The sequence below is a fragment of the Paramisgurnus dabryanus genome, chromosome 21 (assembly GCF_030506205.2).
Source record: "Paramisgurnus dabryanus chromosome 21, PD_genome_1.1, whole genome shotgun sequence".
NCBI lineage: Eukaryota > Metazoa > Chordata > Actinopteri > Cypriniformes > Cobitidae > Paramisgurnus > Paramisgurnus dabryanus.
In genome coordinates, this window is record NC_133357.1 from 23,508,646 (window position 1) to 23,534,432 (window position 25,787).

Consider the following 25,787-nt stretch of genomic DNA (forward strand, 5'->3'; position numbering starts at 1 on the left):
ACCTGTCGTTTTAAAATAGTTTACTTGATGTGTTAGTTTACAACGGTATTCTGTAAACGACACGACCGTTCCATGTGAAGAATTTTATCCTGACGAAAATCCTCGTTTAAATTGTTGTGAGGTAAGTAAAGTTAATGACTTACTTTACATACTGTATAAAATAAAGACCGGAAAACAATGCACAGAAATAACGGTCGGTGACAGTACTAGTCGAATATGCAAATTTGAGTCACAACCACACATGAGATCCTCGTGTCATCATGTGCTTTTACTCTCATACAGTAACGTTACAGCCACACCGACCATAAATGCATCTTTATTATGACCTTCAGCCATAAAACAACAAAGTGTAAGACGGGGGACACAATTTGAACCCAATATTTAAAGACAGAACACAACGTTAGTTAACTACAAAACAATTACGGATGGAAAAAAGAACATCGACCCATTGGCCAATTTCATAAACCTGTTTAAATTCTGCTTATAGACAAGAATCTGTACGGTAGCTCGGGGATGTTGCTGGTATTTTTAGAAGGCTCTTATAAAAGGTAACTTTATCACAGTTATCTATGATCAACATGTGTCTGTTAAGTGAAAGAGACCCGCGACATGTCACTGCGCGTGTCAAATACTCATGACGCTGAATGTATATACGGTTTCATATGTACAGTAAGGAAATAGCAGGCATAAACCAGTTTACATTTAGATGATAAAACTGTTATACTTTACCTTGTGGACCGCACAGACGATTTATCTGCACAGTCCATCGCCGAGAGCCTTCCGTCTCCGCACACGGCAGACATTGTTAGTCTTCTATTTGACAATCAGCTGTTGCGTTGAACTCCACTCGTGCTTCTTGGGATCTGTAGTTTTATCTTTCAAAGCGTCTTTAGAATCTTTAGCGTGGGGAACTACAAATACCAGAATGCATTTTATATTGTATTTTTCTGCAATATCTGTTATGGCCTCACCATTACAAAACAAGCACTCGACTCGAGTTACAGTGTTCACGAGTCAAGAAGTTAAAAATGGTGAATCTCACAAAAACTATTAATAAAGGAATGAATAATATTTCACTTCATAAAAGCCACTGATATATTATTTAAATAGTAAAGCACACGTATAAAGTGGAACTTTTTAATTACATCATGGTGCACTGTCAGAAAAAGGTCACTGGGATTGTACCCTTTAACCTTTATAAGTCCCTTGGGGTCATTTTGACCCCCAAGCCACTTTCTTTAGTTAAAAAATGGTTCCCTTCATTTCAGTGGAATAGAAAAGATTTTGTGACTTTTCTAGATTATCAGTCAACATTCATATAAAAATTGGGCTTGATTCAGTCATTCTGTCATTTAAAAAAAAAAAAAAAAGAGGCCCTTGGGGGTCAAAATGAATTGAAAATGAATGGAAATTAAAAAAAACTCTTTTTTATGTCAAAAAATTCAATGCATCCAGAATAAATCTGAAAATTTAAACAGAAAAGAAGGCCTGGTAGTAGAGCACAAATGCAATAAAAAGATATTGTAATCACTCTTACAGTTTGTAGGGTCATTTTGACTCCTGCCAGGCTTGTGCAGAATTCAGAATTGAATTGAGAATGACCACTGAATTCCAATTCAATTCTTGAATTTGAATTGAATTTGAATTGATGTCAAAAACAGGATCCAGAATTACAATTGGAATTTGAATTAAAGGAAGCAGAATTGCAATTCAATAGAAATTCAAAGAAATTCATATACATATTATACAGTAAGTGAAGTGTTAAAAATTAAGTTTTCAGTATATGTCAAATACGATTGCATTGCATATTCTATCAATTATATTAGTTTGAACTATTTGTACAGATTACATTTACAGAAAATGTTTTCCTCCAGCAATTAATTTTAAAAACTCTAGTCACATAACAAATAATAAAGTTTGATTTTTTTGTAATTGTAATTTTGTGGAACACGATGGAACATGACTTCATTTCCCAGAATGCTTCACTTTAACCAAATATTTAAAATGGTTGCCAAACAATTTACAAAGTAACTTTCATAGCACTGAATGTATGTGAGATTCTTTCTGTTGTGTGACTGTGGAATTTTTTTGAATTGTCATGAATTTATTTCCACTTCCTGTCATTCCAATTCATGAATTGAATGGAGGCCAATTCTGAAATTCTGAATTGTGCACAAGCCTGACTCCTGTAGGCCTCTAATGTAAACAGGAAATCTGGGCTTATGAGGGTTAAAGAAGTCTCAATAATACAGATATGTACTTAATGTATTCTTTCTTTCTTGATTCTTCACGCCATTACAGCATCTATGGCATGTCAGCATATATTCATGGCTGTACTAGTAAATCCATAAACAAGTTAATCCATACACAGGTTGGGGGCAATTTTGGTATCTCCAATTCACCTAACTTGCATGCTTTAGGCTACTTGACGCTTGCACGTTTTAGGTAGGCCTACTAATATGTACCATTTAGGTACAAAGGTGTACTTTTTGAAAAAGTACTGCCCCAATAACAGCTTTTAACCTGTAACATTTCCTCCGATTTTTATAATAATAAAAAAGGTGTATGCTTCAATTTATTACTGTATGTATGAGCCCTATATGCACATTTCGTGTAATATAAATATAAAGAAAAGATCTGGTCAGTCAAATTTTTGTCAACATTTTATTTATTATTTGAAGGGTATTAATGCACAGTTAATACACCAGGGGGAAAAGAGAGAATAGATTAAATTCAGAACTCTTGTCAACCTAGGTAAAAACTTTAAGGGATAAGATCATTTTGTTTATTACTGTATTTCATAAGTATTAGTAAAGTTTTGAGAGCATCTAAATAAAATGTCCTCTTTGTCATGTACACTAACCTTTTATACCCCAGACCAGAGGTGTCACATAAATTTAAAGGGCTTGAGACAAAATGTTAACTGAACATTGTTAAAGTTAACAAAATGTCCCATGGACACAATGAGTAGCCTATAACACAAGAGGACATTTGTAGAGCTCCCTTAGGTCCTGGGACTCATTTCAAATCAAACATGGTTACTTTTGTTTGTAAACGTCTTTGAGGATATTCACTGTCAGAATACTGATGGGTCAAATTCTAACATCTGAAATCCTCATTTCACACAAAAAGTTGATTTTTCTAAAAACTGGAAGGAGGCTCCACTTTCTACAGACCCCCTTAGTACAAAAATCCACAGCACACAATCAAATTCACCAAAATCTCTACTGACACTCCATATTCAAGCCTATTTCATGGGATTACAGGTGCACTAAATAGAGATACACACATTCACACCCAGACACACAAAGACCCACCCACCCAAGCGCGCATACACACAAACCATGTATATTGTTCGACAAAAGGACATTTTCAACATGTACTTTGACCTGTATAGAAAAGCGCAGGACCATATTCAAATTGTTTAAAGCAACTATGTCACAAATAAAGAAGCAAACAAGCTAAGGAAAGTTTAGAAATCGTATTTAACATTGCAGTGGTGCTTTCAACTGCAAGCTATTGCTGTCATGTCAAACTAAATCTGATGCACTGTCATGATCGTAAAACGTCTGCATATGTGTACGCCACTTAATCTAGGAAGACGGGTAATTGAAGCCACACGCTAATATTCCTAGCAGAAACTACAAACACCACCTTTAGTGTCATGAGATGGCAAATGGAGAAATGTCGTGTCACAACTAAACTTTCACTGAAAAATACTTTACACTGGGCTAAACTCAAAACTCACAATTCTTGTCTACATTAAAGTAGTCGGTTTTATGGGCTGAGGACAGCAATATTACAGCTCAGTGTCCTTGTAAGGCCCTAAACATACAGTACGCGAATACATGCATCCATGTTTTCATCCGTCTTTGAAACATGTCAGACCACAATTTAAAGCGCCACATTCAGCATTCTCTTTCAGCTGTTACGGCAGAGTAGCAACAAAAAAAAAACACGTTGAATTTTCACTTTCCTTACACTTTTTAGCGTGTGGTGCCCCATTGTGTAGGGTCTATCCCCTTTATGACCCCCCCAAATAAAATGAATGACAGAAAACTCTCTAATTTAAAACTGAAATTGTAACTTTCTGTTTAATTATACAGAATTTATGAATTGGGGCCCCCAGTTTAAGAACCACTGATACCGCATTTTCCGGACTATAAGTCACACTTTTTTCATAGTTTGGCAGGTCCTGGAATTTATAGTCAGGTGCAACTTTTACGTCAAAATTAATTCATATAAACCAAGTGAAATCATTACCATCTACACCCGTGAGAGTCCGCTCTATGCTGCTCCTGTATTTATGTAATTCAATGGATTCAGTGATGTGGAAAGACTTCGGGACCTTTTTGAACTTGATTTTGCTTGTCGTGTTAATTTAGCCTATTCAACCTCCCAGCTATGTTCTGTATGCTATTGTGTAAATAACTGTTTATGTTACTTTAACATGTACAGACACGTATTCAGCGTGCTGTTCTGTGCTATTGTTTAGTTGAATAACTTGCCTTTCCTCTTCAAAATTCATTTTTGACTGATGCGACTTATACTCCTGAGTGACTTATAGTCCAGAAAATATGGTATATGCAATGCTTTAGCCGAGCATTTATCTCTGGTTGCGTACTTGCGTGTAGTATGTGTCTGGCCAGGACTGACATTTGTTAGCAAACAAGAATCACAAAAAAAATGATGCAGTTGGATGAGCCCCTAACTCAGTTTTAACTTGGCAATGTCCATTAGACGCATACTGCCTTTTCCTCTACGGCAATATTCCTAAAAGATCAGGTAAATGCAAGTCTTTTAGTGCATCATCGGGCATCCTTTAGACTCAAGCCATAGAAGAATGTGCCATTTAATGCATGACACTTCAGTTCTGACAAGTAAAATGGGATTTGCTACAGTATTCCATGTCTATGTATTTCATGCACAACATTCCTTAAGGTAGACTGGCTACTAGCACCTTTTGCCTAAAACCACAACATACCAAACCTAGTTTCCTTGAAGGGATAGTTCAACCAAAATTATACTCACCCTCAAGCCATCCTCGGGGTAAATGATTATCTTTATTCAGACAAGCACAATCTGAATTATGTTTGAAAATGTCCTGGCTGTTCCCTGCTTTATGCACTGAAAAAAAAATGTATTCAATGTCCTCAATTTTTAAGATAAGTGGTTGCAATCAACTTATTTAAGCTACATTTAAACAAAAGTTTTTTATTTTATTTTATTTTACTAATTCTTTGTTTAAATGTAGCTTAAATAAATAGTTTGCAACCACTTACCTTAAAAAAAAAGTAAATTAAATGAATATTTTTTTCAGAGTGGTAGTAAATGGTGCTTCTGATTTGAAGCCTAAATACTGTAACTACTAAAATAACTATTGGCTACATTTAAACAAAAAAGATTAGAGAGTAAAGAGTAAAATAAAATATAAAACTTTTGTTTAAAAGTAGCTTAAATAAATTGATTGCAACCACTTACCTTAAAAAATTGATTAAATTTAATGAATAATTTTTTTTCAGTGTAACGGCTAACGGACGTTCACGAGAGATTGCGTTTTCAGCATATGAAGTAAGAAGTAGCATCTCGTCTCTCTCATCTCATACATATGAAGTCCCTAAAGGGGACATCGCGTGCACACATGAAACTATCGCGTTTAGTTTCGAATGCGCATGTGAATCTTTTGCGCGCACGTGTAACTTGAAAGCAAAAGTTTTGCGTGCGCTCTTGAAAGCGAAAGTTTCACGTGCACACGCAAAACTAAACTTAAAAAAAATTCTGCACATGAAGTTTCACGTGAGCAGGCAAAATTTTTACGTGAGAACATGAAACTAAACTTAACATTTTTTTTTACTCCAATGTCACCTTAGGGGCTAGGTACATACGCTACTTCCTATGCTGAAAACACATGCTCTTGTGAACGTGCATCTGTCGTTACCGGAAGCTAGTTTTTTAGTTTGTAAAGTTTTGAAAAAATTTAAATGTTTTTTACAAAATCACATCAACTGCCCCCTTTTATTCACCCCTTGGAGCCATGTGGATTACTTCTGTGTAAGATGGATGGATGCTTTTGGACTTCAAATCAGAAGCACCATTTACTACTATTATACAGCTTGGAACAGCCAGGACATTTTCTAATATAACTCTGATTGTGTTTGTCTGAAAAAAAGATCATCAAATACATTGAGGATGGCTTGAGGGTGACTAAATCATCGTGCATTTTCATTTATGGTTGAACTATCCCTTTAAGCAACATAAAAATGTTATTAAGATCGCATTTACAAATATTGGTATAAAATAAATGCATGTATGCAACCTTGAGCTTATTCTTCTTTCTCATTAGATAAATATACCTTTAATAATTTATGCTTTATATTTTTCCATCTAATAATTTTATGGCAATTTTCATGATTCAAGTACCTCAGAATTGTTAGGGTTTTGGAATAGATAAATTATTTCTGTTGCAAATTATAGTGTTTTCTTTATAATATTTTATACAAACTGAGGAATAATAAAAAGATACACTGCTTCCATCAGTCACCTTTGAGGTGACCATTATGGCTTAAACATCATTTTGATGTCACGTTTGAAATAGGTTTGCTTTCTTAATTGAGCAATAGAGGACAAACTTCCCTTGCACATATCACCATTTGTACAACCCGGGTTTGGATCACATACAGTAGCAAACGTTTCTGAGTTATGATCATTTTTATGAACTCTCATGTGGTGGAACCTGATCTAAGAGCCCAGAGCCAAGACTTGTGTAAGGTCGGGAGAATGGAAGCCTAACAGTGCCTGCAAAGTGCAAGATAAGGAGGGAGGGGGAAAGGAGAGGTTAAAGTGCAAGATACATTTTACTCAAACAGGCCTTAATCAGAAAGTTGGGAATCAGTATGTGCAGGTTCATTCATTCGCTCTTTATCAGACGCTCTCTGATTCTCAATCACGGCTCTGATGGAAACCTTCAATTAAAGCCTGCAGTGACCAATCTGATTGTGCTCTTCAAATGCTTTACATTACATACATGACCTCCATCCTGGCAAAACTCTCTCACAATTGCATACAGTCACAGAGGTCTCAAGTGCATTCGACACACATTGCTTGTTTTCCACTGAGCAGCCTAGACCTATTAACAATTTAAAGATCATAAAATAAGAAATACAGAATATATTGTGTTACACTGCTCTTTTACATCCAGTGAAAGTGAATGGAGACGTGTGCTGTTGCACTACAAAATGACAAAAAAGTAGTAAATAATAAGACACTTCGCCTTTAAATTTTGGATTTTAAAAACTTTTAGAAATTACTTTTATTGTGCTCTTTTGTCATCTTTAGAGCATCATCACAATTCACTTTCATTGTAAATTATTTTCATTTTAGGTTAAACTATTCCTTTAACTGAACAAAGCTAGCTGAAGTCTTTCTGCAGAGCATACTAAATTTAGCTGAAGTGGGCAATGATGACATCACAGATGTCAGAGGGCATTCCTGTGCTTTGGAGGAGTTTAATTTCCTACCAACACATTATAATTCAGTTACTGTATAAGGCAGCATCTGCCCCCACAAACGTTTCTTGTTGCTATGTAATAAATCTCTTAAAACTTCTGTAATGTGTATTCCTTCACCCCTGTTTAAAAGACAGACATTGTCACTGACATCAAGCTTCCCCTGGTCAACCGGCTTTATCATAAAAATGCTAGTTGACTAGGCAACATGGCGTGTCTACCAGTTTGACTAGAATCAAACGAGCGCTAACAAACAGCATTAACATGGAAATTCACGCTGGTCTAGCCTAGTCTTTTCAACAGGGACCGCAACACCTTCATTGTACTTTATAAAAAAATCTGACAAAATAAAGTACTACCAAATTTCCAAGCAGTTAAAGGTTTTCACAATGATCTCCAACCAACTGTGGCAAACTACGACTACTGCAAACAGCCCTGCAAACGCTATGCAAGAAAGAGGTTACGCAAGGCTACGTGCTCAGACCTCTCACGATTTCGAGCAAGAAACGGGACAAAACTACTAAAGCAACACTATTGCACAGTAGCACACTGTTACAACAGCCGTCAACCCCAATTCAACCGTTCATTCAGCTGCCACTTACAAGAGAAACCCAAATACATCCGAGGAAAAGCAAATCAAACCGTGACCACTGTAGACCAAACTAGTTTTGACCCACCTTGTTTAAAAACTATGGACGAAAATGAATTGCTTTGAATATAGTCATATATAGATATAGATATATATACACAGCAGAGTATACGTGTGATAAAACATTAGCAGTAAATTAGCTCACCATGCTAATCGTATGAGTTTGAACTTCTTGAAAAGAAATCGCATTAAACACATCATTAACACCGGATATGTTGACAGAGCTCCTCCAAAAATCCTGTAGAAATGTTTGTAACGTGTTTCTAAAAAGCTTCCATAAAGGCCTAGATGTATATACTGTATGCTGTATATCAATCGGGAAGTCCTCTTCCCCCTGTTGAGCAAACAGCTTATTAAAATTAACTCTAAAAATGGAATGAAAAACAACAGGAGTAATATATACCAGTATACATAAGCACACACACAAAATGTATATACTCGCTTAAAAAAAACACAAAGATCAGTGTGAAATCAAAACATTTTCTGCTGTTTATCATAACCCCCCGTTCTGCTGTTTCTTATTTCTTTGTTGTTTCTGTGTTCTCCTTCATTCCTCAACTGGTGTAGTTCAAAAGCTTCCCATCTGGTGCTAAAGTAGTAAACGCTGTTTTACTCAGCGGTCTGTACTTTTTTAGGTTTGCCCCGTTTCTTTATGGGGGGGTGTGCGTCTCTGGGTTGGACGGGACTCCCACTTTCTGCTGGGATGGGAGATACGATCGGAGTGTTGGTGATTGGCGCAGGGTCTGGGGTTTCTAAGGATGTAGTTACGGTCTGGGGTGGAATTGGAGGTGAAGCTGGAGAGAAGCTCTGAGTCTCTGCTGGGATGGAGGTCATCTCTGGTGGGTGGTCTTTGGGCTTTCGCCCCCTTTTCTTTCCAGGCAATCCATCTCCCTGTAAGCCATTGCTATCTGGCTCTTTTCGTTTGTTGTTAGTCATATCGTTCGTGGACGCCCGAAACCAGTTCTGTACAGAAATAAAAGGCTGATTTAAAGGGACAGTTTACACAAAAATGAAAATTCTGTCCTAATTTACTCACCCTCATTTTATTACAAACCTGTATACATTTCTTTGTTCTGCTGAATACAAACAAAGATATTTGTAATCAAGCAGGAAACAGAAGCATGCATGGATGACGTATTTTTGTAGGCCAACCCGGAAGTTAGCGGGTCACTGGTTCCCTTCACTATAAAGCCCATTCATTTTCTCACAGTCTTTTAAATGATTGTAAAAAATTACCTCTATGTTTAAAAAAGTTAATGACACTTCTTGTCCTACAAGATAATCTTCACAGATGAACACAAATCTTATACATTTCAAAGTCTAAATATGTTTATTAGAAATAAAAAGTTAACAATAGGCGACAAGCGAACTACACAACGGCTACTTGACTTCAACATCATCATCAACAGGCTTCTAAAAACTATTTCAAACTTTATTAAAAAACATTTAAAAACATGTTCCCTGTTAAGGAAATACTCTGTGGATGAATCATTATTTAGTCCATGTTGACTTGTTTTAAAATCTTTATGTGTGATGACGTTTAAAGTCCCAGACAAAGTCTGTTGTCCCATGTAGCAACTTGTTAGCAACCACCCCATATAAAGACACATAAAAGCTTTAAAAGTTGTGTGTTTTATGTTGTGGAATAAAAATATCCAAAATCCCATTAAAAATAAAAAAACATAAAACATTGACTTCTGGATGATGAAACCGGAATTGCGAAAAAACTTGCTTCCAGGTTTTGCCTACAAAAAATACGTAGCAAACATTTCTCAAAATATCTTCCTTTCTTTGTAAAGAAATGACTACAGGTTTGTAACAACAGAAGGGTGAGTAAATGAAGACAGAATTTTCATTTTTGGGTGAACTATCCCTTTAAGTTACATTTATGTATTTGGCAGGCGCTTTTTTCCGAAGCATCTTACATTGAATTTAAAGGTGCAAAAGAACGCATTGAAATAATCTGTTAAATTGTTCTCTGATATCTACATAGAAGGCATGTGACTTTATTAAGTAAACAAATGATTCAGAGACTGTTTCACATGTCCATTTACAACCCTATGAATGATATGGTCTATTATTACCTTGTTTGGAAGGGTCATGAATAATAATGTTGAGCTCTGCTCTGATTGGCTGTTTCACAGTGAGGCTCATGTCAGTAGCTCATTAATAAACAGATATGTTTGAGTCTGTATCAGACGAAGATAAAGATTTTGAGAAACAACCAATTGTTTGAATATTGTTAATGGACGTTTCTGAGTTGTAAGTTTATTATTACAATAGTAGGACTTCAGCCTAAAGCATTAACTAGCAGTGTTGGGGGTAACTCATTACAAGTTGTAACAGTTCTATGTTGAATTCACTGTTACTGTAGTTCTTCTCCTCAACACTAGGGGGCTATGTCCTCCAGTATTATGGTGAGAGCTCCAATATAAGAAAGGAAAGAAGGAGTTTTTTAAGACAAAGGCAGGATGGTTGAAATGTGACTGACTGTTTGTATCCTTTGTTAGGCCAGAGATGGGAAGATATTTCTTTTATTGAATCTTTGAGCTTCGTGTTAAATATATGTCAAAAAGGTCTTGAGTCAAGTTACTCCATTAGACTTTATATGATAAGTTCAACCGCTAAATGCGTGTGGGAAAAGCCATCGGATTACCTACAGACAGACTGTGGAATATTCATTGACTAATTCATTGGACCATCGCCAAGATTGGAACATTTGGGACAGAATTGTAGGCAACGGCCAAACAACGCTGGAAACACAGGTTTTTGGGGAATGCATTGCATAGACTGTTTGTATAGTGACAGCTTTGTACATAATATGGTGAAGGGGTGAAATTGTTGTGCATGTGGGGAGGTTGCTTTCTTGTACACTTTGATACTTTAATATATTGGCATCAAAAAACTCAATGGATTGTATCCCATATTTTTATTGTGTCTTTTTTTAAACTGAAGTTTAAAAGATATGTTACACTAAATGGCGCCCGAACAGGGACAATCCAAACTATATTGAGTAAAAGCAGTGTGTAATTTTTGAAAGCTCATTCATGTATATGACAAAAGTTGTGTATAGAATGTTTTTACCCCTACCAGTCAATTTATTGCATGAATACGCATTCTGAAGGTTGTGTTTCTTTATAACTTTTCTAAATGGCTGAGAGAGGGTATTCCTCAGAACATAATTTTATTTCAGATGCATTTAGTGTGCATAGGGAACCTGTTCGAGACTTAATTCAGTCATTCAGTAGTCTGTACTTGGAGCCTGAGCAGGAGGTTGATGAAGTGCAGGAAGTGGAAGAAAGTGGCTTGCTACCACTCCCACCAACTCCTGAAGATGAAGATGAAAGTCTTATCTCTCTGGTGTTGGCCAATCGAGTTAAATATTTGGAAACTAGAATGAATGAGGTGGAAGGAAGCCTGTGTGACCGTCTCGATAAGTTTACAACTCAAGTATTGGATAATTTGAACACACATCAGAACCAAATAAGTTCTTTAGAAGTTCAGGTCAAGGCCTATGAAAGATCTTTGGATAAACGAGATGACGCAATTGCTACAGAGGCTAAAAGTGAATGTCAACGAATAAAACAGGTTCTGGAGGAAAGTATCCAAGATTTGGGTAGAGCAGTTATGGATTGCCTTAAACGGAGAGATGCTACGCCCATTCCTGACAGACATTCAACTCCACTTCCAGAAATATATTCTCGTGCTATGCAGTTCAAAACTCCTATAAAACTTGACTTTCCAAAATTCAGCAGTTTGGATGGGGAAGACCCAATTGCTTATTTAGAGAAGTGTGAAGAGTATCTAGCCATCCAACCTTTGAGTAATATTGAGATTTTGTCCATGTTACCCTCAGTTCTTACCCATACAGCCAAGGACTGGTGGATAGCGGAGAAGGCACGTGTTAAATCGTGGACACAATTTAAAACAGTCTTTTTGCAGTCATTTCTACCTGAAGACCATGAGGAGGAAGCAGAGAGAAGGATTAGGGAAAGAAAGCAGGCATTGGATGAGAACATTCGTTCTTTTGTTTATCAATATAGAGCTCTATGTTTAAGGTTGAAACCGGCCATGAAAGAACGTGAGATTCTTCAAGCTATATTGAGAAACTGTAATCCACGCATAGCCAGCATTCTTAGAGGAACTGTGTCCACGATAGAAGAGTTAGTACGTGTAGGTACGCTGGTGGAACGTGATCTGAATGAAGAGAGAGTTTTTTGGAAGCAAAGGCAAGCAGAACAAGCAACGCTACGTGGAGGAGGAAAGTCAGGCAGAGGACGTTTTAACAGTCATAATATTGCTGTATATACAGAGGTTCACCAACCCCCCATGACAAGCCTGACGTTGCCTTTGAATATTCGGAACCATCATTTGACAGCAATTATTGACACCGGAAGTTCTTATTCGTTAATCCAGGAGTCTCTCTGGGATCAGCTTAAGCAGAAAGGAGAGGTTTTACAGTCCAGTAAGGGTCAAGCATTTTCACTTGCCAATGGTCACGTACAGCACGCATTAGGGAAAGTTTCTCTACAATGTGTAGTGCATAATCAAGTATATCCATTTAGAGTATTTGTGATGAGGAATCATGACTTGACCTTTCCTCTCATCGTTGGACTTGAGTTTCTGTCTAAGTCTGGCATGAAGTTGGATTTTGCTGCTGCATCTTATCTATTCCCTGAAGAGGAGGAAGAACATTATTTTACTCCTCCCAACGACTCACAACTTGCTGATGGATTGTCTTCTGCTACTAGACTACACGTGGCGCTTCCATCTGTACACATGACTGATGTTAACCGAACCATAATAAAGGGACTGGTTGATGTAGCGGAGGTTTCACGGAGCCAAAAACGACAGCTAGAGCAACTGCTGTTCGAATGGACCAGGGTGTGCACAGATTCGTTGGGATGTACTTCCAACATTACCCATCGAATCAATACTAAGGATGAAATACCAGTAAGGAGAAAAGCGTATCCTACGCCGGTCCATAAACAAAAGTTTATAGATGATGAAATAGCTAAAATGCTGGAAAAAGGAATAATTAGACCATCTACCTCTCCCTGGGCTGCCCCAGTTGTAATGGTGCCAAAGAAGGATGGAAGTATGCGCTTTTGCATAGATTATAGAGCTCTGAACATCAAGACCCCCCTTGATGGCTTTCCTATGCCACAAGTGCATGACATCCTTACTTCTCTCTACGGAGCTACAGTGTTTAGTACACTGGATTTGAGAAGTGGCTACTGGCAGGTATGCATGGATGAGAACAGTATCGCTAAGACTGCTTTTGTCACCAAGACTGCCCAATATGAATTTTTACGTCTTCCTTTTGGATTGAAAAACTCTGCAGCAACTTTCCAACGACTGATGAATTCCATCCTACAGAAGTTCATTGGCAAGTTTTGCTTTGTCTATATTGACGATATTGTGATATATTCAACCAATGTCCAGGAGCATTATGGACATCTTCGTCAGCTATTTGCTGAGTTGGAAGCTGCAGGATTGACATTGAACCTGAAGAAATGTAATTTTCTACAGAAATCCCTTTCTTTTCTTGGACATGTGGTCTCAGAGGGAGGAGTAAGAACAGAACCTTCAAAGGTAGAAGCCATAAAGAACTTCCCTACTCCCAAGACGGTGAAGGAAGTTCAACGTTTTCTGGGGTTAGCGGGTTGGTACCACCGCTTTATTCCCCATTTCTCTGAACAGGCAGCCCCTCTACACGCTCTAAAGAAAAAAGAGGCTAGATGGGAATGGACTACAGAGTGTCAGCAAGCTTTCGAAACTTTAAAAGAAGCTCTTCAGAAAGACCCTGTTTTGCGACCCCCTGATTTCAGGCGTGACTTTCGAGTCCAAACTGATGCTAGTAACATCGGTCTTGGAGCTGTTCTTACACAAGAGTCAGAACAGGGGGAAAATGTTGTAGCATATGCTTCAAGACTCCTGCACGGGGCTGAAAAGGCCTATTCTACAGCAGAGAAAGAATGCTTGGCAGTTGTGTGGGCTGTGGAGAAATGGCGTGAATACCTAGAAGGCCATCGCTTTGATGTGTTGACAGATCATTCTGCCCTCACCTGGGTTTTCAATCAACCCCGACCTTCATCCCGCCTCACGAGATGGGCGATTAGGCTGCAAAGCTTTGAATTTACAGTAAAATATCGGAAAGGTCAATGTAACCTGGTTCCAGATACATTGTCACGGGGGTTGGAAGAAGAGATCCCCGGGACCATAGCACTTTCTCAAGCAAAAAGTGAACCATATGAATTGCCGGTGAGCTGGGAGGATATTGGTAGAGAACAGAAGGAAGATGTTACTCTACAGCCTTTATGGGATAAAGTCAAAGATGGTAACATAGGTTTTGACCGTGTACATTATGTTAATCAGAATGGGTATCTCTTTAGAAGTACCATCGACAAGAACGGGGGTCAGAGTTTACAAGTTGTCATGCCACCTAAATTCCGTGAACATTGTCTGCAGTATGTACATGCCAGTCCATTAAGTGGGCACCTTGGACGTATGAAGACATTACGGAGGTTACTAGAAGTAACATATTGGCCTGAGATTCAAAAAGATGTCTGGAAGGTGTGTAAAGAGTGCCAAATATGCCAACAATTTAAACCCCGCATTTCTAAACTAGCAGGACGTCTCCAGTCTACGCCAGTGGTTGAACCAGGGTACATGCTGGGGGTTGACTTGATGGGGCCATTCCCTAAAAGCACTCATCTGAATGAATACCTGATGGTGGTGGTGGACTACTGCAGTAAGTGGGTGGAATTGTTCCCCATACGATCTGCAAAAACCCCTCTAATAGCTAATATTTTAGTTAAAGACATCTTTACAAGATGGGGGACACCTGTATACCTTGTATCAGACAGAGGACCCCAATTCACTTCCCATCTGCTGAATGAGACCTGCAAGCAATGGGGAGTGGTACAGAAACTTACCACTGCCTATCATCCCCAGACAAATCTTACAGAACGTGTCAATAGAGTTCTCAAGACAATGATAGCCTCCTATGTGCGAGATAATCACCGACAATGGGATAAGTGGATTGCTGAGTTTCGCTATGCCATCAATTCAGCGTGGCAGGAGAGCACAGGTCATACTCCAGCAGAGATTGCCTTAGGACGGAAGTTGAAAGGCCCGTTGGAACGGTTGATACACAAGCCTCCAAACCCTGATCAGTCAGCATATGGTTTGCTAGAACGGCAGAAAGCAATGCTTGAAAAAGTAAAGGAGAATGTCAGTAGAGCTCAGGAACGACAAGCAAGATATTATGATCTCCGAAGGAGGTCAGTACAATACCAACCAGGGGATTTAGTCTGGATACTTACTCATCCACTGTCTCGTGCAGGTGATGCTTTTATGTCAAAGTTAGCAGCCAAATGGCAAGGTCCTGCTGAAGTAGTGTCACAGATTAATAAGGTTAATTATAAAGTAAAAATGCTAGATAATCCAAACGGTGTTGACACATATCATGTTGAAAAATTGAAACCCTTCTTTGGGGCTGTTTAGCCTTTTTCTGAAGGGGAGGGTGTGTAACAGTTCTATGTTGAATTCACTGTTACTGTAGTTCTTCTCCTCAACACTAGGGGGCTATGTCCTCCAGTATTATGGTGAGAGCTCCAATATAAGAAAGGAAAGAAGGAGTTTTTTAAGACAAAGGCAGGATGGTTGAAATGTGACTGACTGTTTGTATCCTTTGTTAGGCCAGAGATGGGAAGATATTTCTTTTATTGAATCTTTGAGCTTCGTGTTAAATATATGTCAAAAAGGTCTTGAGTCAAGTTACTCCATTAGACTTTATATGATAAGTTCAACCGCTAAATGCGTGTGGGAAAAGCCATCGGATTACCTACAGACAGACTGTGGAATATTCATTGACTAATTCATTGGACCATCGCCAAGATTGGAACATTTGGGACAGAATTGTAGGCAACGGCCAAACAACGCTGGAAACACAGGTTTTTGGGGAATGCATTGCATAGACTGTTTGTATAGTGACAGCTTTGTACATAATATGGTGAAGGGGTGAAATTGTTGTGCATGTGGGGAGGTTGCTTTCTTGTACACTTTGATACTTTAATATATTGGCATCAAAAAACTCAATGGATTGTATCCCATATTTTTATTGTGTCTTTTTTTAAACTGAAGTTTAAAAGATATGTTACAAAGTAACGTGCATTACGTAATAATATTACCTATCTGAAGAAACGAGTAAAGTAACGCATTATAAATGTACACATTAATATTTGAGTTACTTTTTTTAAAAAGTAATGCGAGTTACTTTTGGTTTAATTAATTCAATTTAAAAATGAAATAATGTACTGAATTAAACATATTAACGTAGAGTTACGCACTCTGTGCACCTGAGCGGGAACAGTTTGAATCAGAAACAGAGATGGCAGGCCAGAGCTTGACATTTTTGCGATCATAAAAAACACCTGCAAGGCCTGAAAGAGATCAAGCCTCAGCCAAGTAAGAAAAAGTAACACAAAAGTAACTTAAAAGCTTCGTAAGCATCACTTTCCTTGAAAAGTAACTAAGTAACACAATTAGTTACTTTTTTGGGGAGTAACTTAATATATAAATGTAAATATTAACACTGTGCAAAACATATAAATGGAGTTTATGGAAGAGTTTGATTTACCTGAGAATGTGTCTTGCTGATATGGTATTTGACGCCGCTTTCTGAGCTAAACTCCTTTTGACAGAGCAAACACGTGTACTTTCCAACGTCGCCCCCTCCCTGTGTGGAGCAGAATTACAGCATGAAGGTAGATGTAGAATTTTCAGCAAATTATAACGTTTAAAGGGGTCATAGAGTGAAAATCTGACTTTTTCCATATTTAAGTGCTATAATTGGGTCTCCAGGACCTTTATCAACTAAGAAAATGTGAAGAAGATCAACCCAGTAGGTAAAGAGAAAGAGAAGGTAAAGCATTCTCTGCAAGCATATGAAAAAATAGGTCATTGAAATTTGGCTCCCCTGTGATGTCAGAAGGGGATAATACTGCCCCTTAATCCGCACTATCCAACCACGTCACTGCCATTTAGTGCAGAGATCAGCTCATTTGCATTTAAAAGGACACACCCAAAAATGGCACATTTTTCTCACACCTAAAGTGGCATTTTTGCATGCTATAAAAATGATCTGTGAGGTATTTTGAACTAAAACTGCACATATGCACTCTGAAAATACTACTGAATTATTTAACATCTTTAAAAAAAAATCATAATATGACCCCTTTAAAGGTGCAGTGTGTAATTTTTAGAAAGATCTCTTGACAGAAATGCAAAATAATATACAAAACTATATTATCAGTGGTGTATAAAGACCTTTTTATAATGAACCGTTATGTGTTTATTGCCTTAGAATGAGACGTTTTATCTACATACACAGAGGGTCCCCTTAAATGGAAGCCGCCATTTTGTGCAGCCATGTTTCTACAGAAGCCCTTAACAGACAAACTTTTTAACTAAGTTGTCTCCAACGATGACATGTTTGTCCGGTGGCGGCTACCGTAGCTTCTCTATGTGTTTCAAAAGCAAGAGGTGAGCAGTGGACTGAGCCGTTGGTTGCAATTCACAACCTCACCACTAGATGCCGCTAAAATGTACACACTGCACCTTTAACACCAAACGCTCTGTTCAAAAACCTGAGTTTCCTGGATGCTTACAATAGCAAGTGTATTTAAAGAAATAGTTCACTTTTTACATGAAAATAACCCCACTCACTCTTCTCGAGCCATTCTAAGTTTATATGACTTTCTTCTTTCAGCCAAACACAGTCAGAGTTATATTAAATAATATTCTGGCTCTTTGAGGTCTGGTCAGAGGTCAGCCTTTCTGACCTTAATGGTTTGAAGGTGAGTAAAATATAGGCTAATTTTCATTTTGGGGTGAACTATTCCTTTAAGGTGTATTTAGATATTCAATCTATCACAGAACCTTAAAAATTATTTAAAATACATAGGCTGCAACACTGCATGCCACACTTATAGTGCTCCTTGTGACGAATAAACCTGTAACGGGCATAAAAACATCAAATAGGAAAATTTAGTAAAATAATCTTTGTCTAATACTGTTTTTATCAATAGAGCATGATATTGAATAATTATACGTTTAGAATATTAATATAAACACTATATAAACTGTATTCAAAACAAATATCAGCATTTTTGCACTTAGCTTGTTGCAATGCATTATGGGATTACTGCACTTTCAGAAATATTTTGGCCCGATCAAGCTTCTTAGGAGGCAGCATAATTTATTCAGTTGCCTTGCTATTTGAGCGCACTTCATGTCAGGTGGAGCCTATGAGCCTTAAAATACTGCATCTGTAGGCAGCTCACTAGATTTTGAAAGTACCGTATGCAGAATAGGGTCTGTACCTTGTTGCAGTTTGCCAAGTGCGCTTTAAGACCAGATACACTTGAATAGATAGCCTCGCAGTTCTGTTATGGAGTGAAAGAGACATAACAGAAGAAATGTATTAAACAAAAACAACTTTACTGGAAGTTAAAAAATGTATTTGTATATCTAATGACCTATATAATCATTCAGATGTGTTTATACTATAATCAAAATGGTTGGGCCATTTTAGCACTCGTAGCTGTTAAAGAAGATTTAGGTAAAACCTTACATCATTGGGACAGCAGATGAACCCTTTATCCTTCACTTCATTCTTCCAGCTCTCCACTGTTTGGGGGTTGAAGCTGGGGAGGCCTGGTCGTGTGTAGTTAAGCTAAAAAAATGTAATAAAATATAACCAGGAACTAGATCTAGAGAATATAATTGGTAATGCCAATGCAAAACCTGACCACAATGCCAGGTGTAGTGCGTTAATAGGGCATTAATAGGAGTTTGTTTATAAAAGACAAATACCTAAAAGACAAAAGTACCCACATTTTACTCTCTATATACAACTGGATACTCAATGTTCGATATTCAATGTCTACATGAAAGTCAAATATTTTTCATATAGCTGGAAACAGTACTGTGTATGTGTTTAGTAAAGTTTGTTTTATAAAAACAAACTCTACCCAAACCAAAAATAAAATAGGGAAGTACCCTTTTAATATCCGGTACAAGGTCGTCCTTGATGCGCCGTTTGGTTCCCCAATCTTTGGCTAACTCATCCTCTGCGATCTCTTGCAAATGAAACACGGCCACCTGAGCTGAGCGCCGTCGCACCCTGCCGCTGGGCGTCCTGTCTAAATCCAGCAGCTCCTCCATCTCAATTTTCTCTTCTTTCCTCTTTTCCATCTTCTCCACTTGCTCCTCCCCTCGCTCCATCACGATTTCTCCCCTCGATTCATCTTCCTCCTGCAACTCCTCTTCCTCTTTGCCCTCATCCTGTTTCCACTCATCAGCAGTGAGCTACACAGAGAAAAACAGTTATGAAGATCAAAAATCAGCTGATAACTTATATTACATGCTAGAAGAAACATTGCATTGCAATTTCCTTTTCCTAGACCGTGTCAGAGTAGATGGAGTATTTATAGTACGTAGTGTATTGCTGTACTTCCATTCCTCGCATCCTTATTTCTATTCAAGTCAAATGAAAACTGCCATTTATGCTGGCCGAGGGACAAACTTCCGATCTCTCTGATGAAGCCAATACGGAAGTGACTTAAACTGTAATTCATCGACTGGCCGCTTGAGGCTGGCTCCAAAAGGGAGACAATTTCCATAGACCTCCATGTAAAAATGCCCAACTTTACAGTAGAAAATAATATGTTTACAGCCTGGTACAAAAAGTGTTTTTGGTCTATATAGCTAATTTTGTCCTACATGACAACTGTGAGGGGGTGATTTTTTTTGTATCCCATCGGTTTACATTATATTAAGCCTTAAAGTTCTGCGTAATTAAGGGCGTGGCCACTTGAGTGACAGTTGAACAGCCACTGCTGTCACTAGAGTCGAGCTAGGGGGGCGTGGTTTCAGCAACCAGCCACCTCAGCTTCACTCGTGTCCCGCCTCTTTACCCATTTTCGATATCAGCGAGTGATGCGCGGGTAAGATGGCGATGGCAGACACCTTCAAAAAACGATCTTCAGAAACCTATGGGTGACGTCACGGACACTACGTCCATCTTTTTGTACAGTCTATACATCTATATCTAAACATCTATTATATGCTGGTCTGGGTTAATGAATGACCAATGAAACCAGACTGGTCGGGACTGGTGTGATCTAGGTATGTGATCTCACCGTCTCTGTGGGTTGGCCGGTTACGGGGTGTTCAGAACGCTGGTGGTAGTCACGACCAGCTTTGGAGCGATAGGCCTTACCACAGTGTTGGCACAGGAAAACGGGCCTCTCAGATTCAGGCAAATCCCTGCCGCAGCGTTTCTGATGATACTGATAACCCATCAGACTGGAGAAATAAGCCGAACAGCCCTGTTTGAGACAGAGCAAATACACTTCATTCATTCAGTCACTGACCTGTCAAGTTTTTCGGGGGTTTACAGTGTTTGCACACTTTAGGTGCTTAAGCTAGCATTGTAATGGCATTGAATAGTTGCTGCTTATCTGAAGCTTATCTATCATCAGAAAAGAAATCCATACAACAGCTTAATATGCATTTTGAAGCGAAACTATCCAATTGTGAGAGCAAATGATTCGTATTTGAAACTTATTTAGAGATCATTTTAAATGTAAACAACACTGTTAGTTGTGTATGATCTAACATCAGGCTCCACGTCTGTACTAGGGGTGCAACGGTAAAAATTACTCACGGTTCGGTGGTTGTCAAGGTTTTTGGGTCACGGTTACGGAACGTATGGGTGTGTATGTTTACGGGGACAAAAAAGGCTTCTGTCAAATTCAAAGAAAATAATTAAATTAAATTAAATAAATAATAAATGTATTGGGTTACAAACACCTAACACTTTGGTCCCAGAAGCATTTTTTACAAAAATAAAACCTAAGCAGTTTTTAACCTCTGCCAAAATCAACATTTTCCCTTAAGCTACTCGTCATATTAGAGGTATTGTCCTGAGCATACATCACTCGCGCCATGCGAATTTGAAAGTTTTGTCCATGTTTCCTTGAGCTTCGCTTCTGCAATAGATTTAAAGGTATAGCGGAAGATTTTCTTTTTCCAGGTGGATAATCAAGACTATTGGTCATCCCAGTTGTCAATCATTCTGATGATACCTTTACATAAGGCCCTCGTACGTGGGCTACGGTTTCAGCCATTCATTGAAGCTCGCGTTCTCACCGTATTTTCTCAAAATGTCTGAGGGTCGCAAGAGAAAAAGTGTTTAGAAATTGTATGACAAGAAGAGAAAGGCCTCTGAAGAAAGAAACAAGACCAGAGTGTTTTTGGGAGACTATTTTACACATTGGCACGCGATAAAAACAAAGGTTGGGCTTCCCGTGCAAAGTTTCTACTCGTCGGGTAAAGTTTGGCATGCTATTTGGAGAAATCCATTTAAAATCACTGCTAGTAAAAGTTGATGTAAGCTATGATTAGCAATGCTAGCCCTGGCACAAGTCACGAACCGTGCAGACACGGTAAACATCTCAATGTATGGGCCATGCCGGCAGCAACTTGTAAACAGAGGGAACAAGAGAACTTTGCTCGTGTATGCTCTCTCGTGCACACGTTTAATAGACGTTCCCAGCGTTCCCTCTCATGAGCAGGTAGAGTGTTGCGCATGTGCATCTTTTTAAAAAAAGTGGAGGGGCGGTTATTTTCAAAAATTCGGGAAAATCTTCTGCTATACCTTTAATTGAAGGTGGTGGTGCCTCTATTAGCAGCTTTTCTCCTTTGCTTGCCTCGCTAAACGGTCCGCAACCCTTCCACACACATGTGCGGAAGAACTGTGAAGTTGGCAACAGATTTGCATACTACGAGTTGATTGGACAGGTACTTTCACGTAAACACACGCAGAGCGTATTTAGAACCATACATTTTTTTGTTGTTTCACCAAACTATATTAGAAATGCATGGTCGAATCAGACACGGTGCACAAGGTGCACGTGCGTGCCGAACTGTGGGAGGATAATGGGACGGTTCGATTCTTTACCGAGAACCACTGTACTGTACGTAGTCTGTACGTAAGATGATCATTGGTTATTGTGTGATGCATATGATGACTAGTCCAAAGACTAAGAATAAGACTGCTCTTATTTCCTGACGTGGAGCTGGCATGTCGCCATTTTTCAGATCTAGATGTGTTTACAATTTATAACGGGATTAGATTATTTAATTCATTATTTAATATAACTCTTAGCCATATATTACTAAACAGGGCAAATTAGCGTGAGAGCGCGATTCCAAAAAAGCGCAGATGGGAGTGGTAATATCTGCGGGGTATTTACTAAAACAGTGCACATTAAATGACCAACGCAATCTACTAAGAGCAGTGCAAATTAGTTTAGGGTCACAAATAAGAAAAGCTGATGAGGTACAGACAATCTACTAACGCCTGATGCGCTTGAGTTCAGCACCACGGACATCACAAATGAAAATTCAGGGTGTGAAATCCAAGCTAATGAAGCCATACTACACTGTAAAGGACCGGAGGACAAAAAAATTAAGGTTTTGTGTGACTTCTCCTAGTGACTGCTCTTTTATTTCCTCCAGCAAATAAAAATAACATGGCTTGGCAAACAATAATTATTCAATTTTTGAATAATATGTTCGTCTGGCATTCCATAAAAATGGTTATGTGTGGAAAAAAATCCTCTCTCTTGTATCAGCGTTAAATAATGGTGCAAATACTAGTAATATCACATTGCATGAATCATTTTCCCAGTTTTCAATCTATCCCGTAAATTTTGCATCTGAAAGGGAAACTCCTAGAAATGCATATGCAATATGGTCATAAAAAATAACTAGACCACACCTTTACAGCGCTAATTATCCACTGTGCGTCTTTAGTAAATCCAGACTGTTTTTACTTAATGCCAAAATGATGGTTTGCGCCGGGGCAAGCTGTTAGTAAATCTGGCCCTAAATGTTTTTCAGCTGAAGATTTTTGGATGGACAGACATACCAATATTCGTGTTCCCAATACTTTCAACTTTGTGAAATAATGCGAGAAATATTTGACATATGCGTCGCCACATGGATTTCTGGGAAAGATCTGCACTAATGTAAAAGACGTTGTTTACTTAGTAGACGGTTTGTATGTCTTTCATCTGAATCACGCACATCACTTCACATCAGTGAAGATTGTATTGTTTGTACAAGTTAATATAACCAATATGTAGTTTTTAATAAAGTTACAGGCCAACAATTTTTATGGGGCCTGGTGACTGTTAGTTTTGGCCTGTTTAAAAGATGACATCAAAGTTAGGAGGCTGCCTTACAAGGTAGCTACGAATTTAGACAACAGAAGGCAGTACCTTGCAGGTTTTAAAACAAAGCTAACATGGGCACAGGTGACAAAATGCACAAAAAAAGTAAACAAAACAAAAAGTGGAGAAATAAGGATGTTAATGGCAGGGATCCATTGGTGACAAACTGTTACCTCATTGGAGCACTTGATTCGGCCCATCTGTTTGAGAACGCGCCGTAATCCCTCTCTCTCATCCTGCTCCTCCACAGCCACATTTTCACTTCCCGAGGGCTTAGAAATAGGAAACAAACACAGTATGACACATTAATGTCTCTCCAGATACTCAGTGCTCTTTATAAGTCAGAGACCTGTAACCATAGTGCAGTGATTTACAATACAGGGCAGATTTTACAGCAGTGAAAGATATTGTATTCAGCTAATGCTTGAGTTTGGCAGATGGAGCTGATATCCCCACAACCCTCTTTAACCACTCACGCTCTCTCTTGTTTTCATACAAAACCTCACAGTGCTCACACGTTATGGGATATGATGTTATATATCAGATTTTGGCTGAATTTGACAGGATAAAACAAACTTTACAGATTATAATCATTACCACATTCTTGTGGAGACAAATTACTGGCAGGGGAGCTGTTAATACTTAGAATTTTTACAGTCCACAATTATCACAGATGACAAAGCTGGAAAAAGGTTTCAAATGGCATTGCTAGATCTTTTCTCTATATTCGCACGTAATGCACAGACGCTAGTAGATGCTTAATGTTTTTAAGTAATGCTGGAGATCATAATTCTGAGATTGGAGGCTAATGTTGACCTTTGGCTCTTGTAATGGAATATAATACAAAACACTGCTGTAGATGTGCTGTATACATACACATGCTCTCACCTTATTGTGGTCAGTCATGCAGTGGTAATTGAGTCCAGCCTTGGATCTGAACTGTTTCTGGCACTGCTGACATTTGAGAGCATCACGCAGCTGTGGGAGAAAGTTTATGATGTCAACCTCCATATCCTTAAACCACTGGTGATATTTTTTATCTGACATGTCTATTATAATCATTCACACTTTTATTACTGCAATTCAGGGTCTCCCAAACTGGGGTTTAAGAGCCCCTAGTGGTTCGCGAGGGAATTGCATGGGGTTCGTTAGTTGACGAAAAACATTAAGGGCCTTATTTTAACGATCTAAGCGCAAGTGCACGGCGCACAGGCTAAATGGGCGGGTTAGAACCCACTTTTGCAAAAAAAAATGTATGTGCGCACGGGCAAGCACACGGCCTAAATGGGTTGTTCCTATTTTCGTTATGAGTAATGGGTGTGTTTTGGGCGTATCATGCAATAAACCAATGAGAGTCTCAGCTCTCATCCCCTTTAAAAGTACATTGAGTGCCTAATCCCTGTTTAGAAAGCGTAACTTGTAAACTGAAAAACTAAGCGGAGGAAGAAGTCCACCAGTTTAAGATGGTTTTTAAAAATTTTTACGTAACATGACGGCGACCATGGTCGGACATTTTTGGCTTCATTTCAATACAATGGAGGGAGGCGATCCATCTTTTTTACAGTCTATGGTTTGTCCCCTTTTGACAATAACCCAGTACTGACGTTTCGGACTTCATGCTACTCTATAGTATGCTAGTATGAAATGGGAATGTGGACATATTGTCTGATTAAGTAATTGTTATAAAAGCGCACTGACCTGATTGCCAGGCCTGGCATGAAGTCATAAAAAACTCAGTCTTCTAATGCCCATCGCAACTGTCATTAATTTCACACAGGGCTGAGGTAGAGGCCAGAGAAACTACAATTACTCGTGACCCCGCAATATCGCAGTCGATCAATTCAACTTTAACAGACCTGTCGTCATTTTAATAGAGTTGTGCTGTAGACCGGACTGGCACTATAAGACTCTTCTCCAGATGCACACTGGGTAGGGACGCTCTCTGAATCTCTCTCACAGATGCCTAATCAATAAAGTGCTCCTAATGGTTCCCTCTGGCCCCGTGCACAGGGTCCTGAGAGAGAGGTGTCTAATTGCATGCCTGAAACACTTTCCCCCTTTTTTTTCTCTGCGGTTTGCTTGTATAAACAACAGAGGAAAGCCATACATTAAACATTTGATACTCTCTCTCTTCTGTTCTGTATGTTGCTTTATTTGTGACAATAACACTTTGTAATTTGTGGTGTGTCGTGCTGTGGGATTAGCACTGTTGAGCTGAGTATACTTCCGCTCTGTATTTATTTATTGGTCTAGGTAGTGTCTAAACTGATCATTGAAACAAATACCTTGTTGAAAATAAAATGTTTTGGTTTGCTAAAGAGATGG

At 38.6% G+C, this 25,787-nt stretch overlaps 2 protein-coding genes across 6 annotated transcripts in view; both read right to left on the reverse strand.

Annotated features, from left to right (window-relative positions):
- The window catches only part of uckl1b (uridine-cytidine kinase 1-like 1b), a 39,195-nt gene extending 38,343 nt beyond the window's left edge, over positions 1–852 (reverse strand). For all 3 annotated transcript variants that reach the window (XM_065286315.2, XM_065286313.2, XM_065286316.2), the window contains exon 1: positions 730–852. In XM_065286315.2, the coding sequence (XP_065142387.1) occupies positions 730–803 (74 nt within the window). In that variant the 5' untranslated portion in view covers positions 804–852. The remainder of the gene's footprint in view (positions 1–729) is intronic.
- Positions 853–2,650: 1,798 nt separating this feature from the next.
- Positions 2,651–25,787, reverse strand: part of znf512b (zinc finger protein 512B) — an 86,313-nt gene continuing 63,176 nt past the window's right edge. For 2 of the 3 annotated variants that reach the window (XM_065286321.2, XM_065286320.2), the window contains 8 exons: positions 24,351–24,440; positions 23,636–23,734; positions 20,364–20,552; positions 19,222–19,530; positions 18,794–18,895; positions 18,543–18,605; positions 16,799–16,897; positions 2,651–9,117 (listed from right to left, as the gene is read on the reverse strand). In XM_065286321.2, the coding sequence (XP_065142393.1) occupies positions 8,764–9,117; positions 16,799–16,897; positions 18,543–18,605; positions 18,794–18,895; positions 19,222–19,530; positions 20,364–20,552; positions 23,636–23,734; positions 24,351–24,440 (1,305 nt within the window). In that variant the 3' untranslated portion in view covers positions 2,651–8,763. The remainder of the gene's footprint in view (positions 9,118–16,798; positions 16,898–18,542; positions 18,606–18,793; positions 18,896–19,221; positions 19,531–20,363; positions 20,553–23,635; positions 23,735–24,350; positions 24,441–25,787) is intronic. The other variant, XM_065286323.2, reaches the window with a different exon arrangement.